The 22982-nt window shown below is 44.0% G+C and overlaps 1 protein-coding gene across 1 annotated transcript in view; it reads left to right on the top strand.

Moving 5' to 3' along the window:
- The window catches only part of LOC143807352 (fatty acyl-CoA hydrolase precursor, medium chain-like), a 36493-nt gene extending 30084 nt beyond the window's left edge, over window positions 1-6409 (top strand). The window contains exons 8-13 of the mRNA XM_077288797.1: window positions 3921-4061; window positions 4149-4226; window positions 4322-4469; window positions 5386-5535; window positions 5912-5984; window positions 6093-6409. Of these exons, the coding sequence (XP_077144912.1) occupies window positions 3921-4061; window positions 4149-4226; window positions 4322-4469; window positions 5386-5535; window positions 5912-5984; window positions 6093-6270 (768 nt within the window). The 3' untranslated portion in view covers window positions 6271-6409. The remainder of the gene's footprint in view (window positions 1-3920; window positions 4062-4148; window positions 4227-4321; window positions 4470-5385; window positions 5536-5911; window positions 5985-6092) is intronic.
- The last annotated feature ends 16573 nt before the right edge of the window (window positions 6410-22982 follow it).

Below are 22982 nucleotides of genomic sequence, written 5' to 3'. Positions count from 1 at the left end.
GAGGAGGCCAGGAAACGTGGGTATGAGGCTGACCATTAAAAGAGACTTTGTTTTGAACTTTCCTGGGTCTCTGCCAGGCTGTCACACTGCACCAACCCCGCTGCACCACAATATGTGTATGTATATATATGTGTGTGTGTGTGTGTGTGTGTGTTTGTGTGTGTGTATATATATATATATATTATTAGATTATATATTTCTTGTAACTCAGAAGAGGTGATTCATCCGAGGTGCAGCTATGAGAGACTCCACAAGATGGGAACAAAGTACAACCAGTTTTGGCTTGTATGGTTGTCTATGAGGGTTACAGCGCAAGGCGTGCTGGAGGATAACAGACCCTAATGGAGGAGAAGAGGGCCACAGCAAGACCTCTTGCAGAGCAGAAAAGCATCTCACAGCACAGCAGGAAAGCCCGCTATGTGAGGAAGCTCTGCAGAACAGCGATCCTGCAATGGGCAGGGAATTGATGGGTAGTATACTGCGACTGCAGCTGTAAGGCTGGCAGGGGTTACGGTAAGGAGGCATAGGAAGCCTTGCTAGGGGTGAACACTAGGGTCAGAGGCGTTCAAAGCCTCAGCTATGTTTCTGGCAGGATCATTATGGAGAGAATCTGGGCCATGTAGATTCGGTATAATGTATAGTTTAAGTCCTGGCGGTCATGCAAGTGCATAGAGCAGACAGATGCTGGTTGTGTTATACAGTCAGCATCTTCATCTAACAGCACAGATCAGAGCTTACTCCAATCACTGCTGTTTAACCACTTAAATGAAGCGGCTAATTTCCGACAGTGGCATTTACGTGTTGTGATCCTAGTGATGCGCCTGTCTGGGCACCTATTGACTCCATTCTTACTAAATAATTTCGGGGTGGATTGCCATAACAGCCTTGGGGTCTTTTAGCAGCCACGTCGCCTCCATGTTTATGCTCCTGTGAATGTGAGCCACAGGCCAGGCTTCATAGGAGACTAAGCTTTTCACTAAATACTGCTATACTGAATCATTGCAGTATATAGTTCAAGTGATCAGGCATTTACAAGTTAAAGACCCTCGGGGGAATCAAAAAAGATAGTGTAAAGTACAAATAAAAAGTTTTCACAGGTCAACAAAATAAATTTTTTTTTCTGGTGTCCAAAATATTTTAATGAATTTGGGGTATTTTTGGGGTGCTGATTCTGAATATGCTATCAGTTTTGCCAGATTGGCTCAAGTTTTTGACATTTTTGGTATCTTATTTATAGCACTTGTTGGTAAATGCGACGCATCATCTCATTAATTTCTTTGGATTAGTACTTGAACTGAGCAGTTCTCAATATAGTTTTGTGTTAATTAGTGTTCTAAAAGTTTGTTCATAGCTTGATTTTTGCACTAACTTTATGTTGTTGTCTGTTTTCCAGTGAAAAGCATGAACTCATCAAGAAGAAGTTGTCTTAACGATCCAGACTAATTCTGTTACATTTGTGGTGAATACACACTGCCAAAACATAGAAGAAACATAACAGACTTCGTAAAAAAAAGTGTATTTTGCCTATTTTGGGGTTATGCTTGGGGACCAAGACAAGTTTTGGGCACCACACATAGTGTGCAAAGCATGTATCGAATTATTACGAAAATGGAGCAAAGGACAAAGAAAAAGCTTCAAATTTGGTGTTCCAATGGTGTGGAGAGAGCCAAAAAATCATCATGATGACTGTTATTTCTGTGCAGTGCAAGTGCAAGGATTCTATAAGCATAAGAAACGAAAATGGGAGTAACATGGAATCTGCAAGAAGGCCTGTCCCTCATTGTGAAGATGTGCCTGTACCTGTGTTTACCAGAAATAACAGTCATCATGATGATTTTTTGGCTCTCTCCACACCATTGGAACACCAAATTTGAAGCTTTTTCTTTGTCCTTTGCTCCATTTTCGTAATAATTCGATACATGCTTTGCACACTATGTGTGGTGCCCAAAACTTGTCTTGGTCCCCAAGCATAACCCCAAAATAGGCAAAATACACTTTTTTTACGAAGTCTGTTATGTTTCTTCTATGTTTTGGCAGTGTGTATTCACCACAAATGTAACAGAATGAGTCTGGATCGTTAAGACAACTTCTTCTTGATGAGTTCATGCTTTTCACTGGAAAACAGACAACAACATAAAGTTAGTGCAAAAATCAAGCTATGAACAAACTTTTAGAACACTAATTAACACAAAACTATATTGAGAACTGCTCAGTTCAAGTACTAATCCAAAGAAATTAATGAGATGATGTGTCGCATTTACCAACAAGTGCTATAAATAAGATACCAAAAATCTCAAAAACTTGAGCCAATCTGGCAAAACTGATGACATATTCAGAATCAGCACCCCAAAAATACCCTAAATTCGATGAAATATCTTTGGCACCAAAAATGCTGTTGACCAGTGTAATAAAACCTGAAAATTCAAATCGCCACTTACCCCTTTTCCTGGCTAAATATTAGAGAAATCAAACAAATATAATAAATATTGTCATCACTACATCTGCAAATGTCTGATTTTATCAAAATATTAAAGTATTTTACCAGTTTAAAAAAAAACATCAATTGCAGATTTTTATTGCTGTTTCTCTTTAAAAAAAATACAATAAAAAAGTGATTAAAAGATTGTATGTACCAATAAAAGTACAGCTCACTATGCACAAAAACATTTTTTTATTCTTTACAAAGTTCAGATTTTTTTCACTACTTAATAGAAAAAAACACTACAAGTTGGTATCGCTGTAATCTTACTGAACTGGAGAATACCGTTATCAGATCATTTGTACCGAACTGTGAACACCATTAAAACAACCACAGGAATTTTCTTTTTTTTCACCATTTTTTAAGCTTTTTTTCTCATTGTTCTTTATATGATAAAATAAATGGTGCCATTCAAAGCTACAACTTCTCCCACAAAAAAAGAAGCCCTCATACGGCTATGGGGATGGAAAAATTAAAAAATAAGGCTCCAGGAAGTCAACAAGGAAAAATCAAAAGTACAAAATCGTGAAGCGTAAAGAGGGTTATTCCTAAATTCTTACTTTGATGAGAGTCAGACCTCAATGTCAGACAGTGTATGAGAGTATCAGCGATCCAGTGTTAAATATTCTGTTATGCTTACATATAATTTACGGCAGCCAGAAGAGTTTAACCCAATATTAAAACATAACCTTTACTTATATGATTAAAATGGACAAACAAAATAAGTGCTCATGACGAAAACTGTGCTCTAATAAAAAACTGGTATGGTCTCACCAATTGCAGACAGGAGGATCCCCACAATAGTTATGCAGGGTCCAGGGAGGGTCCACGATAGCAGACTGAGGTAGGGGATGTGGGGACCTTTTTCCCTAAACCCCTGTCGTGCCCCAGCAATAGCTCCTGTCCTTACAAGGACAGGCCCAAGTAAGCCTAGCTATGGACACCCCCAGCTTCAAATTATCTCAAAAACGCCTCCGTTTTTGAGATAATTTGAAGCTGGGGGTGTCCATAGCTAGGCTTACTTGGGCCTGTCCTTGTAAGGACAGGAGCTATTGCTGGGGCACGACAGGGGTTTAGGGAAAAAGGTCCCCACATCCCCTACCTCAGTCTGCTATCGTGGACCCTCCCTGGACCCTGCATAACTATTGTGGGGATCCTCCTGTCTGCAATTGGTGAGACCATACCAGTTTTTTATTAGAGCACAGTTTTCGTCATGAGCACTTATTTTGTTTGTCCATTTTAATCATATAAGTAAAGGTTATGTTTTAATATTGGGTTAAACTCTTCTGGCTGCCGTAAATTATCTACCCTAAGAGGTGTGCAACAGTTCAGGGTTCTGAGCTGAAGGCTGAATATTTATGCTTACATATAACCAGTATTTATCTGTTGTATATCGGGGTGCACATACTCACTGATCCATCACAAGATTCTGTCTCTGCAGGGCATGCTGTTTCTTCCTGGTTGTGTGGACGGCGTTTTTCTACCCAAACCAGCAGTGACGATGTTTGCTAACAAGGAAAGTAACAAGGTCCCGTTCCTCCTGGGAATGAACAATCAGGAGTTCGGCTGGATATCTCTATCGGTAGGTGACAGCTCATTTATGAACGTTTTTGGTGGCGTCTAGAAAGTGATTTCCATGTTATGATGCACGATATATATTTGTATTTAGCTATTAAACTTATCAGATGTAACAGCCGGAATGACGCGGGCAACTGCGATGATGAAGCTCCAAAATCTTCCTATACTGGTGAGATAAGATGAACGCGACGCATTTATGTTCTTATTATCCAATTAGTTTTCTATGAAAATTTTTTTTTTTTTGTATATACATTGTCAATTTAGTCTCTGAGGCCAGAAGCCATTCCTCACATCATGGACGAGTATCTTGGTGACACCACTGATCCAGTGGAGATTCGCGACCGCTTCCAGGATTTGTGCGGCGATATTATTTTCGTTATACCGACCCTAAAAATTGCAAAATACCATCGAGGTACAAGCCGCTCATATTGTAGCTTGTTTTCTGTTAAGACATGCTGGGACTTGTAGTCTTAATATATTGCTAATGTTGTTAAAAGGAATCTGTCAGCAATATTCCTTCCGCCAGACTATTTATATGCTCATGTACTGTAGTTCTCTAAGACAAGTTCAGCAATACACGTTGTTCTGAGAAATCAGGGTTTTAATTGATATGCAATTGAGAATGAACAGCTATTTGTAGTTCGGAAGCCTCCATCACTCGAGCTCTATTCCCCACCCCGCACCGCTTCCTTCTATTTGATTCAAAGCTCCTTTGCTCGATGTCACACAGCATATTGGTGGTGGCACTGTATAGAGTTAAAGAACTATTTGTAGGTCTAAAGCCTCTGTCACTCCAGCTCTATTCCCCACCCAGCGAAGCTTTCTCCTTGGCTATGTGACTTCAGACAAAGGAGTTGGCAGTCAAGCTGCAAAATTAATTACTTACTATTTGTCACTTTTTAAAAGCTAAGAGCACTTTAACAGATTTTTTCCCCTTAATCCACAAAGCTCCTTCTGCAGAGAGCGTTTATAATTTTTATGAGCTTCTCTCAGAATGAACTCAGTTAACTCATTTTGCAGCCATCAAATACACGCATGTAAGTAAATAAATACATAATAAAATGACCCCAAAGGTGTCCATATAATTTAATAACAGGTAGAGGTGTAGTAAACAAGCCGTACCGGCGGCTATGCCTACTGAGGAACCCCTCTGATACCTCCCGTTTTGCTCACTGCCTCGACACCTACAAGATGCCCAGGAGATGACTGTCCCAGTCTCATACAGGCACAGCAGCAGCTCGTGGATGAGCATTATCCTTAGTAATATCTCAGACTGTACAATGTCATGGTGCGGACACACGACTCTTGGTCTTCTTATTTCTCGATAGATATGGGGCTCCCTGTGTATCTGTATGAGTACCAGCACCCGCCAAGCTTACTAGAACACATAAGACCACGTTTTGTGAAGGCCGATCACGGTGACGAGCTATTTTTTGTGACCGGAGGAGCTTTCCTAAGAGATGGCGTCTTATACTCTGGTGAGTCAGTGAAAATAAGTACATTGCATTTTTGCCCTAGATACAATGTATACTCTGGGAAGAGCCCCTGAAGTACACATGACTGTTTCTAAAAGCCCACAATAACCAAACAGGGTTCTGTATACATTTTTTTCGCAAGATAAGGAATTGCAGCAGCTTTCCTAGACAGCGGACCCGTGCAAAAATGATCTAGTGCTCATACATTTTTGTTTTTTTCCATCATGGCTTTATAGTGGTCCAATGCCACAGCGTCCACCAAGTCAGGTCCACTATGAGATGTATCCCTGCTGGACTGATATTATATTTTTAGGGCCCGTGTGTGGATAAAGTCTTTATCCTCTCATGGACCATTCACTGCTGCTGTTTTCTTTCTCAGGTGCTGCAACCCAGGAAGAGAAACGCCTGGCCAGAACCATAATGAAATACTGGGCAAACTTCGCTCGCACTGGGTAAGACCATGCCCTATACAAGAATGACCGCACATTCGCTGCGCTGGTGTCACCTAATTCACCTAATTATCATACCCAATGATAATAATGCAACGTTGTGTACTGCAGGAATCCCAATAGTCCCGGTCTGACAACATGGCCGGAGTACAGTGCAGACGAGCACTACCTGGAGATTAATTTGAGTCAGAAATCATCTTTGAAGCTGAAAGAGGAAAAATTCAAGTTCTGGACTGAAATCCTTCCAAAGAAAATCCACTTGGATGGCGACAATCGCACCGAGCTATAGAATCTTACAAAGAAGTATGTACACGTGAGAGAAGAAAACGCACAACGTGAGGAGGCCGAGGCCCGGTATACCGGGAATCAAAACCAAGCAGTCGTTTTCTCCACTTTTTAATAAATTTTACTTTTATCAAAACTTTAAATCTTTTTATGTACTTATTTTTTCACATTTAACCTCTCTCCTCTAGATTTTATTTATCTGAGTCGACAGATCAGCGGTCCACTAATCTCACTATCCCTCCAGTTGCCTCATGGCTTAGATTCCTGCCTCACGTCTACGCCTCTCGGCTTGGCTTTGGCCTCCTGTATCTTGGCTTGGCTTTGGTCTCCTGCCTTTTAGCTTGGCTTTTGTCTCCAGCCTTTTAGCTTGGCTTTGGCCTCCTGCCTTTTGGCTCGGGTTTGTCCTCCTGCCTCTTGCCTCGGCTTTGGCCTACTGCCTCTTGGCTCGGCTTTGGCCTTCTGCCTCTTGGCTCACCTTAGGCCTCCTGCCTCTTTGCTTGGCTTTGTCCTCCTGCCTCTTGGCTCGGCTTTGGCCTTCTGCCTCTTGGCTTTGCTTTGGCCTCTTGGCTTTGCTTTGGCCTCATGCCTCTTGGCTTTCCTTTGGCCTCTTAGCTTTGCTTTGGCCTCCTGCCTCTTGTCTTTGCTTTGGCCTCCCGCCTCTTGACTTGGCTTGACTTTGGCTCCCTGCATTTTGGCTTCAGTCTCCCACCTTGTGTCTTGGCCTTTTTCATATTGCTTTCTATACTGCAATATATTTCAACTGAATGTGCGTCCTCTGATGCACATTCAGTTGAAACCAACGGGCCCCCTCCAAGTCTTGCTCAGGGGCCCACCGCAGAATTGTCAAGTGTCCCGATGCTCCATTCCATGCTGTACTGCATGATTGAAAAATCTCAGTTCTCCTAGTTGGAATTATGTTTATCCAATGGCTTAATTCTCAGTCCATATGCTTCGATGGAGTTGTGTGGTGGTCTCTATAATAGAATTTCGGTTTATAAGACAAGTTAACCTATCACCTGAAAATATGATACTTGCCAAAAATCTTTTGTTTTGCCCTACAGTTAAAACAGATAATTTTCAATTATTCCTTGACTTAAATAAATTTGTGCACAAATTAACCTTATGTTTATATTAAAAGACAAAGCCACTTTTTTTTTTTTTTACCCCAGATAGTAATAACCCTGACATAGATACTACTCCCTCTTCTGAACCCCAAAGCATGGTGATGTGAAGACAAAATTGAATTTTTATCCTCGGCATCATTGCGATAGTCATTTGGAAACATTATCATCTAATGAAAATTCTAGTAAAGATAATCTCGCCAAAGCAGAGCGTTCTGTACTCAAGTCACTCAAACCCAACTATCAGATTGTGAGTAGAGCCGCCGACAAATGGGAAGGAATTGTTATTATGCAGAGATCGATCTATGTGAATGATACAATATATTATGACAAATTACCACAGGATCCTGCCAAACACTATTTTTCAGAATACAACTGATTAGTAGAGCTATTCAGAATATTTTTTTTTAAACAAAAAAAGAGAGTTTTTCTTTCGATTAAACATTACCAACTACTATATTTTTGCTGTCTACCCAAGGCCCATATACGTTTTTAACTATCCCCTCTGGTCGTCCAATAATATCTGGCATTAAATCTATTACTGTTCACCTTTCCCATTATATTGATTTATTTTTACAACCATTTGTGTGTGAACTACCTTCTGTCACGGGAGACCTAGGTAGGAAAGAGCTAATAACCCGGGCCCCTGCGATTTCCCTCAGAATAGGGAAACCCTGACTTACCCTCTCTCAGAGTTTACACTGATGGTGTGCATGTCTGGGCCTCCACCCTCGCCCTATCTCCTGTTTCAACCCAAGACTGAAACCACAACCCACCACCCAGTGAAGAGACCACACTCCAATACCCACAGTTAGCACAGACAAGGATAACGGAAAAATAAGCACCACGCCGCAGTCACTCAGGCATACACTATAAGTGCAAAGGGCAAAACAAATACAAATATGGGAAGGAGAAAATAAGACAAAGGGAAATACACCACCAGCTACGATACTCCAACTACTAGCTCACCACTCCAGACCAAGATAACCACGCACAAGACAGAAGCTATAATCGGCGACGCCCAATGTTCAGGAGAACTATTTAAAGGCAGTGGGCATGGCCCAGCTTCCAATCCGAGCACCAGGTAAATTAACCCCGGACCAGCTAGATAAAATCTAGCCGACGCCAATGAGCGCATAGTGGACAAAAGCGGAATTACCGCTGTCTGTCGAACGACCTGGTCTGAACAGCGTCCGATATGACAGTACCCCGCCTTCTATGAGGGACCCCAGGGCCCTCACGGCTTATAGGACCCGGCTTGTCCGGATGGCGGCGGTGAAAAAACCTGTCCAGCCGATCCGCATGAACGTCCGAGGCTGGTACCCAGGACCTCTCCTCAGGCCCATAACCACGCCAGTGTACCAAGTACTGTAAAGTGCGGCGCACTACACGAGAGTCAACCACCTTGGAGACTTCAAATTCCAAATTACCATCCACCAAGACTGGAGAAGGCATTGGTGTCATGTCCACAAGACCCACCACCTTCTTTAACAATGATCTGTGGAACACGTTGTGTATTTTATACACCGTAGGAAGCTCCAACCGGTACGCTACTGGGTTAATGACAGCGGCGACCCTAAATGGACCAATAAACCGTGGACCCAATTTAAGGGATGGTTTTTTGTGGAAAACCACACCCAGTCATCCACACTCAGGTCCGGACCTGGTACACGCCTACTGTCAGCCACACGTTTGTACCTAGCACCCACACTCAACAGGCGCTGTTTAACTCTCCTCCAGACTGATGATAATTGTGCTCCTAACTGGTCTTCCTCTGGGACACTGGAAGAGCCCCCCTGACTCAAAGTACAAAATTGATGAAGCCCGTAAACACAAAAAAATGGAGACTCCCCAGACGACTCCTGGCGGTGATTATTGATGGCAAACTCAGCCAAAGGAAGAAACTTCGACCACTCCTCCTGGTTATCCGAAACAAAGCAGCGTAAGTACTGTTCCAAATTTTGGTTCATACGCTCGGTCTGACCATTTGACTGAGGATGAAACGCCGAAGAATGAGACAACTTGATCCCCAGCCGTGAACAAAATGCTTTCCAAAATTTTGCCACAAACTGAGACCCCCTATCAGAAACTATGTCAGACGGAACCCCATGAAGTCTGACCACCTCCTGCACAAATACCTGAGCCAGAGTCTTAGTGTTAGGCAACGAAGGCAAAGACACAAAGTGCGACATTTTTGAGAACCGATCAACAATCACCAAGATGACCGTGTTCCCAGCTGAGGAGGGCAAGTCAGTGATAAAATCCATGGAGATTTCCGTCCATGGCTTACTAGGTACCTCGAGAGGACGTAGTGTGCCAACAGGACGGGAGCGGGGCGTCTTAGTCCTAGCGCACGTGGTGCAAGCTGACACGTATGAGACCACGTCCTGTCGGATCTTGGGCCACCAAAACCGACGTGACACCAACTCCAAGGTACCCCTAACCCCTGGATGGCCAGCCAGGACAGCATCTGTTGTGAATTCTGCTTTTGGGCTCCCTCCTGTGGTTGTAGGTGGTAATGCAGTTGCCCCTGAGTTGCAGTCCTGGTCAGGTGTATCTGCTGATTGCAGTTCTGACTGGGGTGCAGTTGTCCCTGAGTTGCAGTCCTGGTCAGGTGTATCTGCTGATTGCAGTTCTGACAGGGGTATTTAGGCGTGCAGGATTCATTAGTCCTTGCCAGTTGTCAATTGTTGTTGGGAGGTGTTGGACCTCTGCTTGGTTCCTCCTGCCTTTCTGCCAAATCAGCAAAGATAAGTGTCTGTTTTTTTTTCCTGTGGCACACATGCTATGTGCTTCACAATTCAGTGCTATTCTTTGTGTTTTCTTGTCCAGCTTAGATTGTGTCAGTATTTTCTCAGTCTTGTTGGATTCTCTGGAATGGCAGATATACATTCCATGTCTTTAGTTAGATTGTGGAACTTTTTGTATTATCTGCTGTGGATATTTTTGGAAGGGTTTTAATACTGACCGCTTAGTAATCTGTCCTATCCTTTCCTATTTAGCTAGAGTGGCCTCTTTTGCTAAATCCTGTTTTCTACCTGCGTGTGTCTATTCTTCTCCTACTCACAGTCATTATTCGTGGGGGGCTGCCTATCCTTTGGGGGTCTGCTCTGAGGCAAGGTAGCATTCCAATTTCCATCTATAGGGGTATTTAGTCCTCCGGCTGTGTCGAGGTGTCTAGGGTATGTTAGGCACACCCCACGGCTACTTCTAGTTGCGGTGTTAGTTCAGGATTTGCGGTCAGTACAGGTTCCACCAACTCCAGAGAAAGTTTCATGCGTCTCCAAGGTCACCAGATCATAACAAGCATCATGATGCTCCGCCAAAACCTTTAAGCGGAGATGAAGCGGTACAAACGTCTTGTTGATGGGAAGCTCAGATGGTACATCCTCCTGGGCCTCGGTAATCTCAGCCTCAACCTCGGTAGTGAGAGCCGAAACCACAACACCCTTTTGGAGGATGAGTACTGGATCTTCCCGAGGCTCTCCCCCAGGAAAACACCTGGACAACGCATCCGCCTTAGTGTTTTTAGAACCAGGTCTGTAAGTGACAACAAAGTTGAACCGCGTGAAAAACAATGCCCAGCGAGCCTGCCTGGGAGACAAACACTTGGCAGACTCCAAATAAAGCAAATTCTTATGGTCGGTAATAACAGTAACCTGATGAACCGACCCCTCCAAGAAGTGTCACCATTCCTCAAAGGCCAATTTGATTGCCAACAACTCTCTGTTGCCGATATCGTAGTTACGTTCGGCGGGCGACAGTTTCTTGGAAAAATAGGCGCATGGATGCAAACCGCTCAAGGATGAGCCTTGTGACAGCACCGCCCCCACACCAACCTCAGACGCATCGACTTCTACAACAAAAGGTTTCGATACATCTGGCTGCACAAGAATGGGAGCCGAAACAAACCTGTTCTTAAGAGATTCAAATGCGCACATAGCAGCCTCAGGCCAAAACGGAGAAATTGGTACCCTTTTTAGTCATGTCAGTTAGCGGTTTAGCAATGATAGAAAAATCCTTGATAAACTTCCTATAGTAGTTAGAAAACCCAAGGAACCGCTGAAGTGCTTTTAGGTTATCAGGCCGTTCCCAATGCAACACCGCTTGCACCTTAGCGGCGTCCATTTTAAAACCAGAAGCAGACACAATATAGCCCAAGAAAGGCAACTCCTGTACCGAAAATACACATTTCTCCAGTTTTGCATATAGCTTATTCTCTCTGAGAAGCTGTAACACCTGCCTGACATGATCTAAATGAGTATCACGGTTGCAAGAATATATGAGGATGTCATCTAGGTACACAATAACGAATTTCCCCAAAACATGCGAGAACACATCATTTATGAAATGTTGAAACACTGCAGGTGCGTTTGTCAACCCAAATGGCATCACCAAATTTTCAAAATGACCCTCAGGGGTATTAAAAGCTGTCTTCCACTCATCACCTTGACGGACTCTTATAAGGTTGTACGTCCCCCCTGAGGTCAAGCTTGGTAAACCACTTAGCACCTGCCACCTGGTTGAACAAATCCAGTATCAATGGCATAGGGTATGGATCACGAACCGTAATCTGGTTTAACTCCCTGAAATCCAGACACGGCCGTAGTCCACCATCTTTCTTCTTAACGAAGAAGAACCCTGCTGCCACTGGTGAGGATGAAGGCCTGATGTGCCCTTTACTCAAACTTTCAGCAATGTAATCCTTTAGCGCTTGTCTCTCCGGACCGGAGATGTTAAACATCCTTGCTTTAGGCAATTTGGCCCCTGGTTTAAACCTGATAGTACAGTCATATGTCATGGTTCTCAATGGCAAGAGACCGTAGTATAGCATACAAAAGGACTAGCTCTTGGAAGATGGGAACTCGAGCTGACTGTGAGCTAAACCTACCGCACAACTAACAGTGGCCGGGTAGCTGTTGTGAATTTGCTTTTTGCTCCCTCTAGTGGTTACTAGTTTTTTGACTCTGGTTTTTCTGTCATTCCTTTTATCCGCACCTGGGTCGTTAGTTAGGGGTGTTGCTATATAAGCTCCCTGGACCTTCAGTTCAATGCCTGGCAACGTAGTTATCAGAGCTAGTTTGCTGTGCTCTTGTCTACTGATCCTGGTTCCAGTTATATCAGCTAAGTCTGCCTTTTGCTTTTTGCTATTTGTTTTGGTTTTGTATTTTTGTCCAGCTTGTTCCAAATCTATATCCTGACCTTTGCTGGAAGCTCTAGGGGGCTGGTGTTCTCCCCCCGGACCGTTAGACGGTTCGGGGGTTCTTGAATTTCCAGTGTGGATTTTGATAGGGTTTTTGTTGACCATATAAGTTACCTTTCTTTATTCTGCTATCAGTAAGCGGGCCTCTCTGTGCTAAACCTGGTTCATTTCTGTGTTTGTCATTTCCTCTTACCTCACCGTCATTATTTGTGGGGGGCTTCTATCCAGCTTTGGGGTCCCCTTCTCTGGAGGCAAGAAAGGTCTTTGTTTTCCTCTACTAGGGGTAGCTAGATTCTCCGGCTGGCGCGTGTCATCTAGAATCAACGTAGGAATGATCCCCGGCTACTTCTAGTGTTGGCGTTAGGAGTAGATATATGGTCAACCCAGTTACCACTGCCCTATGAGCTGGATTTTTGTATTCTGCAGACTTCCACGTTCCTCTGAGACCCTCGCCATTGGGGTCATAACAGGTAGCGTGCCTACGTTTTATCCCTAGACGCCCAGCGCCAGCCGGAGGACTGACTGACCCTAGCAGAGGAAAATACAGACCTGGCTTACCTCTAGAGAAATTTTCCCCAAAAGGCAGACAGTAGCCCCCACATATATTGTCGGTGATTTTAGAGGAAAATGACATACGAAGTATGAAGATAGGTTTAGCAAATTGAGGTCCGCTTACTAGATAGTAGGAAGACAGAAAAGGGAACTTCACAGTCAGCTGAAAACCCTTTCAAAACACCATCCTGAAATTACTTTAAGATTCTAATATCAACTCATGACACCAGAGTGGCAATTTCAGCTCACAAGAGCTTCCAGCCTCAGAAATATTCAAAAACAGAGAACTGGAACAAAAATGCAAAACAATCTTAGGACTACAAGTCCAACTTAGCTGATAGTAGTCTAGGAGCAGGAACATGCAACAGAAAGGCTTCTGGTAACATTGTTGGCCGGCATAGAAATGACTGAGGAGCAAGGCTAAATAGAAACTCCCACATCCTGATGGAAACAGGTGAACAGAGGAGATGAAGCACACAAGTTCAGTACCACCAGTAACCACCGGGGGAGCCCAGAAACCAAATTCACAACAGTACCCCCCCCTCAAGGAGGGGGCACCGAACCCTCACCAGAACCACCAGGGCGATCAGGATGAGCCCTATGAAAGGCACGGACCAAATCGGAGGCATGAACATCAGAGGCTGTCACCCAAGAATTATCCTCCTGACCGTAGCCCTTCCACTTGACCAAATACTGAAGTCTCCGTCTGGAAACACGGGAGTCCAAGATCTTCTCGACAACGTACTCCAACTCACCCTCAACCAACACCGGAGCAGGAGGCTCAACGGAAGGCACAACCGGTACCTCATACCTGCGCAACAATGACCGATGGAAGACATTATGAATAGAAAAAGATGCAGGGAGGTCCAAACGAAAGGACACAGGGTTAAGAATCTCCAATATCTTGTACGGGCCGATGAACCGAGGCTTAAACTTAGGAGAAGAAACCTTCATAGGGACAAAACGAGAAGACAACCACACCAAGTCCCCAACACAAAGACGAGGACCAGCACGACGACGGCGGTTGGCAAACTGCTGAGTCTTCTCCTGGGACAACTTCAAATTGTCCACCACATGCCCCCAAATCTGATGCAACCTCTCCACCACAGCATCCACTCCAGGACAATCCGAAGACTCCACCTGACCGGAAGAGAAACGAGGATGAAACCCCGAATTACAGAAGAAAGGAGAAACCAAGGTGGCAGAACTAGCCCGGTTATTGAGGGCAAACTCCGCCAAGGGCAAAAAGGCAACCCAATCATCCTGATCCGCAGACACAAAACACCTCAAATAAGTCTCCAAGGTCTGATTAGTTCGCTCGGTCTGGCCATTAGTCTGAGGATGGAAAGCAGACGAAAAAGACAAATCAATGCCCATCCTAGCACAGAACGCTCGCCAAAATCTAGACACGAATTGGGTTCCCCTGTCAGAAACGATATTCTCCGGAATACCATGCAAGCGAACCACATTTTGAAAAAACAGAGGAACCAGCTCGGATGAGGAAGGCAATTTAGGCAAGGGGACCAAATGGACCATCTTAGAGAAACGGTCACACACCACCCAGATGACAGACATCTTCTGAGAAACAGGGAGATCAGAAATAAAATCCATGGAGATGTGAGTCCAAGGCCTCTTCGGAATAGGCAAAGATAACAACAATCCACTAGCCCGAGAACAACAAGGCTTGGCCCGAGCACAAACATCACAAGACTGCACAAAACCTCGCACATCTCGCGACAGGGAAGGCCACCAGAAGGACCTAGCCACCAAATCCCTGGTACCAAAGATTCCAGGATGACCAGCTAACGCAGAAGAATGGACCTCCGAGATGACTCTACTGGTCCAATCATCCGGAACAAACAGTCTACCAGGCGGGCAACGATCAGGTCTATCCGCCTGAAACTCCTGCAAGACCCGTCGCAAGTCTGGGGAAACAGCAGATAATATCACTCCATCCTTAAGGATACCTGTAGGTTCAGAATTACCAGGGGAATCAGGCTCAAAACTCCTAGAAAGGGCATCCGCCTTCACATTTTTAGAACCCGGTAGGTAAGAAACCACAAAATTAAACCGAGAGAAAAATAACGACCAGCGCGCCTGTCTAGGATTCAGGCGCCTGGCAGACTCAAGATAAATCAAATTCTTGTGGTCGGTCAATACCACCACCTGATGTCTAGCCCCCTCAAGCCAATGACGCCACTCCTCAAAAGCCCACTTCATAGCCAAGAGCTCCCGATTACCAATATCATAATTTCGCTCAGCGGGCGAAAATTTACGAGAAAAGAACGCGCAAGGTCTTATCACGGAGCAGTCGGAACTTTTCTGCGACAAAACCGCCCCAGCTCCGATTTCTGAAGCGTCGACCTCAACCTGAAAAGGAAGAGTAACATCAGGCTGACGCAATACAGGGGCGGAAGAAAAGCGGCGCTTAAGCTCCCGAAAGGCCTCCACAGCAGCAGGGGACCAATCAGCAACATCAGCACCCTTCTTAGTCAAATCAGTCAACGGCTTAGCAACATCAGAAAAACCAGTTATAAATCGACGATAAAAATTAGCAAAGCCCAAAAACTTCTGAAGGCTCTTAAGAGAAGAGGGTTGCGTCCAATCACAAATAGCCTGAACCTTGACAGGGTCCATCTCAATGGAAGAGGGGGAAAAAATGTACCCCAAAAACGAAATCTTTTGAACCCCAAAAACACACTTAGAACCCTTTACACACAAGGAATTAGAGCGCAAAACCTGAAAAACCCTCCTGACCTGTTGGACATGAGAGTCCCAGTCATCCGAAAAAATCAAAATATCATCCAGATACACAATCATAAATTTATCCAAATATTCACGGAAAATGTCATGCATAAAAGACTGAAAGACTGAAGGGGCATTTGAAAGACCAAAAGGCATTACTAAATACTCAAAATGGCCCTCAGGCGTATTAAATGCGGTTTTCCACTCATCCCCCTGCTTAATTCGCACTAAATTATACGCCCCACGAAGATCAATCTTAGAGAACCACTTGGCCCCCTTTATTCGAGCAAACAAATCAGTAAGCAGTGGCAAAGGATACTGATATTTAACCGTGATTTTATTCAAAAGCCGATAATCAATACACGGCCTCAAAGAGCCATCTTTTTTAGATACAAAGAAAAAACCGGCTCCTAAGGGAGATGACGAAGGACGAATATGTCCCTTTTCCAAGGACTCCTTAATATATTCCCGCATAGCAGCATGTTCAGGCACAGATAGATTAAATAAACGACCCTTTGGAAACTTACTGCCCGGAATCAGATCTATAGTACAATCGCAATCTCTGTGCGGAGGTAGTGAACCAAGTTTAGGCTCCTCAAAAACGTCACGATAATCAGATAAAAATTCCGGAATCTCAGAGGGAATAGATGACGAAATGGAAACCAAAGGTACGTCCCCATGAGTCCCCTGACATCCCCAGCTTAACACAGACATTGCTTTCCAGTCGAGGACTGGGTTATGAGATTGCAGCCATGGCAATCCAAGCACCAACACATCATGTAGATTATACAACACAAGGAAGCGAATAATCTCCTGGTGATCCGGATTAATACGCATAGTTACTTGTGTCCAGTATTGTGGTTTATTACTAGCCAATGGCGTGGAGTCAATACCCTTCAGAGGTATAGGAACTTCCAGAGGCTCTAAATTAAACCCACAGCGTTTGGCAAAGGACCAATCCATAAGACTCAAAGCGGCGCCAGAGTCGACATAGGCGTCCGCGGTAATAGACGATAAAGAGCAAATCAGGGTCACAGATAGAATAAACTTAGACTGTAAAGTGCCAATTGAAACAGACTTATCAACCTTCTTAGTACGTTTAGAGCATGCTGATATAACATGAGTTGAATCACCACAATAGAAGCATAACCCATTTTTTCGCCTAAAATTCTGTCGTTCGCTTCTGGACAGAATTCTATCACATTGCATAATCTCTGGCGCCTTCTCAGTAGACACCGCCAAATGGTGCACAGGTTTGCGCTCCCGCAAACGCCGATCAATCTGAATAGCCATTGTCATGGACTCATTCAGACCTGTAGGCACAGGGAACCCCACCATAACATCTTTAATGGCATCAGAGAGACCCTCTCTGAAATTCGCCGCCAGGGCGCACTCATTCCACTGAGTAAGCACAGACCACTTACGAAATTTTTGGCAGTATATTTCAACCTCATCTTGCCCTTGAGACAGGGCCATCAAGGCTTTTTCAGCCTGAATCTCTAAATGAGGTTCCTCATAAAGCAACCCCAGGAAAAACGCATCCACATTGAGCAACGCAGGATCCCCTGGTGCCAAAGCAAATGACCAATCCTGAGGGTCGCCCCGGAGCAAGGAAATTACAATCCTGACCTGCTGTGCAGGATCTCCAGCGGAGCGAGATCTCAGAGACAAAAATAATTTACAATTATGTTTGAAATTCTGGAAGCGAGATCTATCCCCGGAGAAAAATTCAGGTAAAGGAATTCTAGGTTCAGATATAGGAGCATGAATTACAAAATCCTGTAAACTTTGAACCTTCATAGCGAGATTATCCAAACCAGTAGCTAAACTCTGAGGATCCATTTTAATCAGGTGAAATCAGAACCATTCAAGGATTAGAAGGAGAGAGAGACGAAGGCTGCAGAAAGCAGAGATGCAAGTGAATCAACTAATGAGCAAACTCAGAAAAAAAAAAAAAAAAATTCTCTGCAGACTTCTTTTCTCTCCTTTCTTTTGCCAATTATTTTAACTCACGGCCGGCCAAACTGTCATGGTTCTCAATGGCAAGAGACCGTAGTATAGCATACAAAAGGACTAGCTCTTGGAAGATGGGAACTCGAGCTGACTGTGAGCTAAACCTACCGCACAACTAACAGTGGCCGGGTAGCGTGCCTACGTTTTATCCCTAGACGCCCAGCGCCAGCCGGAGGACTGACTGACCCTAGCAGAGGAAAATACAGACCTGGCTTACCTCTAGAGAAATTTTCCCCAAAAGGCAGACAGTAGCCCCCACATATATTGTCGGTGATTTTAGAGGAAAATGACATACGAAGTATGAAGATAGGTTTAGCAAATTGAGGTCCGCTTACTAGATAGTAGGAAGACAGAAAAGGGAACTTCACAGTCAGCTGAAAACCCTTTCAAAACACCATCCTGAAATTACTTTAAGACTCTAATATCAACTCATGACACCAGAGTGGCAATTTCAGCTCACAAGAGCTTCCAGCCTCAGAAATATTCAAAAACAGAGAACTGGAACAAAAATGCAAAACAATCTTAGGACTACAAGTCCAACTTAGCTGATAGTAGTCTAGGAGCAGGAACATGCAACAGAAAGGCTTCTGGTAACATTGTTGGCCGGCATAGAAATGACTGAGGAGCAAGGCTAAATAGAAACTCCCACATCCTGATGGAAACAGGTGAACAGAGGAGATGAAGCACACAAGTTCAGTACCACCAGTAACCACCGGGGGAGCCCAGAAACCAAATTCACAACAGTCATAGGAGCGATGTGGTGGCATCTCTGAACAACCCTTCTCAGAGAACACATCCACAAAATCCAGAAGTGACTCAGGAACGCTTGAAGTCACAGCAGAAACACATGTGGCCAAGCAATTCTCCTGACAGAAATCACTCCACTGAATTATGTCCTGAGTTTTCCAGTCAATAACCGGGTTGTGTGTAGACAACCATGGAAAACCCAGAACCAATTGTGCCGGGAGACTCTTGAGCACCTTACATGTAACCTGCTGGAAATGAAGAACCCCAATATGGAGTTTAACCTCAGCCACAAACTCAGTAATCTCCCCCTGTGGGAGAGGAGCAGAATTGATGGTGACCACGCGGATAGGATGAGGCAGTTTTTCGATCCTAAAACTAGCAGTGCGCGCAAACTCCTCATCAATGAGATTTGTGGCAGAACCACTATCCACAAAAACAGTGATTGGCAGCTCTCTGCCAGTGACAACAACTTTGGCAGGGAGCATGCACTGAGAAACCATCATGGAGGATATACATAAGCTCAGATTGGACTCCTCCACACCCTCTGAGCTTAGAAGTTTTCCGCCGTTGCGTTTTTCTTTAACAGCAGAGGACAGATATTAATAAAATGACCAGTTTTACCACAGTAAAAACAGGCTCCCTGCTTCCTCAGTACAAGGGCTCGATGCTTAACATGTGATACCCCTGCGATTTGCATAGGTTCCGTGGGCTCACCTGCAGCAACCTCACGTGAACCTAAACCTTCTCCCACAGGCGGCGTCTCATGATCCCCCTGACGCAAACGGCGATCAATGCGGACAACAAGACTCATAGCGGAATCTAGTGAAGCAGGAGTCTCGTACATCAGGAGGGCTTTTTTAACCCTATCAGAAACTCCATGAATAAAGTGACTCCGCAGCGCGGGATCATTCCACTGTGTGTCGACTGCCCAGCGGCGAAATTCAGAACAGTAATCCTCTGCAACACGCTCCCCCTGGCGAATAGTGCGTATCTTAGATTCTGCTAGAGCCATTCTGTCCGGATCGTCGTAAATGTGTCCAAGAGCAGAAAAAAACCTCTCCACAGAGTTAAATGTAGCAGAATCAGACGGCAAAGAAAACGCCCATGCTTGGGGATCCCCACTTAATAATGACAACACCAGGCCCACACGCTGAGTCTCATTACCTGAGGAGATCGGGCGCATACTGAAATACAGTTTGCAAGCTTCACGAAAAGAAACAAATTTACTGCGTTCCCCAGCAAACTTTTCAGGCAAAGGAAACTTAGGCTCAGCAACTTTACCTGTAACTCCGGCTTGCACATTAGATACTGCTAGTCCCTGTTGCTGCACTGCCCCCCTCAACTCAGTGACCTGTAGGGACAGCGCCTCCAACTGGCGGGTTATGGAAATCATGGGATCCATGGAAATAATGTTGGCCGATTATAATGTCACGGGAGACCTAGGTAGGAAAGAGCTAATAACCCGGGCCCCTGCGATTTCCCTCAGACTAGGGAAACCCTGACTGACCCTCTCCCAGAGTTTACACTGATGGTGTGCATGTCTGGGCCTCCACCCTCGCCCTATCTCCTGTTTCAACCCTAGGCTGAAACCACAACCCACCACCCAGTGAAGAGACCACACTCCAATACCCACAGTTAGCACAGACAAGGATAACGGAAAAATAAGCACCACGCCGCAGTCACTCAGGAATACACTATAAGTGCAAAGGGCAAAACAAATACAAATATGGGAAGGAGAAAATAAGACAAAGGGAAATACACCACCAGCTACGATACTCCAACTACTAGCTCACCACTCCAGACCGAGATAACCTCGCACAAGACAGAAGCTATAATCGGCGACGCCCAATGTTCAGAACTATTTAAAGGCAGTGGGCATGGCCCAGCTTCCAATCCGAGCACCAGGTAAATTAACCCCGGACCAGCTAGATAAAATCTAGCCGACGCCAATGAGCGCATAGTGGACAAAAGCGGAATTACCGCTGTCTGTCAAACGACCTGGTCTGAACAGCGTCCGACATGATACCTTCACACATACGGAAATCTACTCATGTAATCATTGAAATTCAAGAATTCTCCCTCCCTGCACCTGTTTATTCTTTCATTACAGTAAATGTCAATTTATTGTATTCCAATATTCAACATGTATTGAGGTTAGAAGCCATTGATTACTATCTGCGCCGGGACAAAAGAATCCCTGAGGAACAGATCATTTTTTTCTTGCATGGTATTGATTTCATACTGAAAAATAATGTTTTTTTCCTTTGAGGAGCTCCGCAATCGGTGCGAAGTTAGCCCCCAGTTATGCAAATTTCCTTATAGGTAGATTTGAGTCCCTCTTTATCAGTCGGTCCCTCCTGCCAATTGGTTGCATTTTGTAGGTGATTTGTTTTACATTTGGTCTGGCACAACAATTTGTGAATGAACTAAATATAAATTACTGGGGCATAAAATGTACCCATTCTTATTCCCAATGTAGTATCATTTTTTTAGACCTGAAATTATCAAAAGACAGTAAGAGGGAGATTGTAACTTAGACACATTTCAAAAACGTGTATATGAATAGTTATCTTGAATTTTTTAGAGGCCACTTTCCCAAATGAATCCAAAATATTCCATGCGGACAATATTTGAGGATTTGACATTTGTGATTTGTATAAACTTTTGATTTTAATTATGTATTGTAAAGCTGTGTATGTTACTTCTCTCCCCTGTGTAGCATACTATGCCTGATGAAGGTGTCAACCCGATTTCGAAAATGTGTTGTATGAATAAAGATCAAGCGAACATATACCTTTGTTTTCACCTTGTCACAGCACCTGGGAAACAACGCTCTTTTTCCTGTTCCGTTTGAATAGGTTTCTTCACACCGGTGTGAGAGTCAGTGGTCGGAGCAGCAGCACTTCATTATTACAAGTATGGAGTTGTTCCAGGTCACAACTCAGGTAGGTGAGCATATACAATCCCTTGCTCACTGAGTCTTATATTGGGGTTAACACACTAGGAGCGCCTTTTCTCTTTTTATTTTAATGGCATGTTTGGGCTCATGGTAGGGTACAGAATAAAAAGTGTGCTATTTGATATTTGAAATGTAAATTTGGGTGGAACAGATAGTGGACCCAATGCCACATTTGCAAGGCACCTAACATATCAAGACAGCAGAAACCAAGTGACCCCATTTTATAAACTAGACTCCTCAAGAAATGCATCAATTGTGTGTTGAGCATTTTGAACCCATAGATGCTTCACATAACTTTTTAAAATTTGGATGTGGAAAGAAAATATAAATTTTGTTTTAGCCCCAAATGTGTAATTTTCACAACAAACAGAAGAAATTGGACAACATATTTGGTTATGCAATTTCTCTTAAACTCAATGATACCCCATATGTGATCAAACATTTACTGTTTACTTTCCTAGCCCTGCAGTGTGCCCATTTAGTTTTTGGAACTCTGCATTAGCTCATTTAATTTAATTTAAATCTCTTTGTCCAGATGAATTACATCCTATGGTACTGAAAGAGAAAGCAGAGGAAATTGCAGAACCACTAGCCAGAATTTTTGAAAAATCCTGCAAAACAGAAGAAGTCCCAGAAGATTGGAGAAGGACAAACGATGTCCCTATCTTCAAAAAAGGGAAAGAAGATGGAGCCAGGAATTTGCAGTCCAGTGAGCCTTCTATACTAGGAAAGATCTTTGAACAAATTATTAAACACCATGTACATAAGTACTTGGATAAGAATACATTATTTAGCCAGAACCAGCATGAGTTTGTATCAACAAGTCATGCCAGACTAATCTAATTTTTCCTATGATGGAATCACTGACTGGGTGGATCAGAGAAATGCGGTAGATGTAGTACATCTCGACTTCAGTAAAGCATTTGATAAAGTATCATACTATCTTTAATGAAAAAATGACCAAGTATGGGATTGACAAGCCTACCGTTATGTGGATTCATAACTGGCTCAGTGATCGTGCTCAAAGAATAGTAATAAATGGTTGCACATCAAATTGGAAGAATGTTTCAAGTGGGGTACCACAAGACACTGTCCTGGTCCTAGTGTTCAACATTTTTATAAGTTATCTAGATAAGCCAACTGAAAGTAAACTAAAGGTACCTTCACACGAAGCGACGCTGCAGCGATAGCGACAACGATGCCGATCGCTGCAGCGTCGCTGTTTGATCGCTGGGGAGCTGTCACACAGACCGCTCTCCAGCGACCAACGATGCCGAGGTCCCCGGGTAACCAGGGTAAACATTGGGTTGCTAAGCGCAGGGCCGCGCTTAGTAACCGGATGTTTACCCTGGTTACCAGCGTAAAAGTAAAAAAAA

The sequence above is a fragment of the Ranitomeya variabilis genome, chromosome 2 (genome assembly GCF_051348905.1).
Source record: "Ranitomeya variabilis isolate aRanVar5 chromosome 2, aRanVar5.hap1, whole genome shotgun sequence".
NCBI lineage: Eukaryota > Metazoa > Chordata > Amphibia > Anura > Dendrobatidae > Ranitomeya > Ranitomeya variabilis.
Note: the sequence above shows the minus strand (reverse complement) of the source record. Positions and strands in the feature narration are given on the sequence as shown.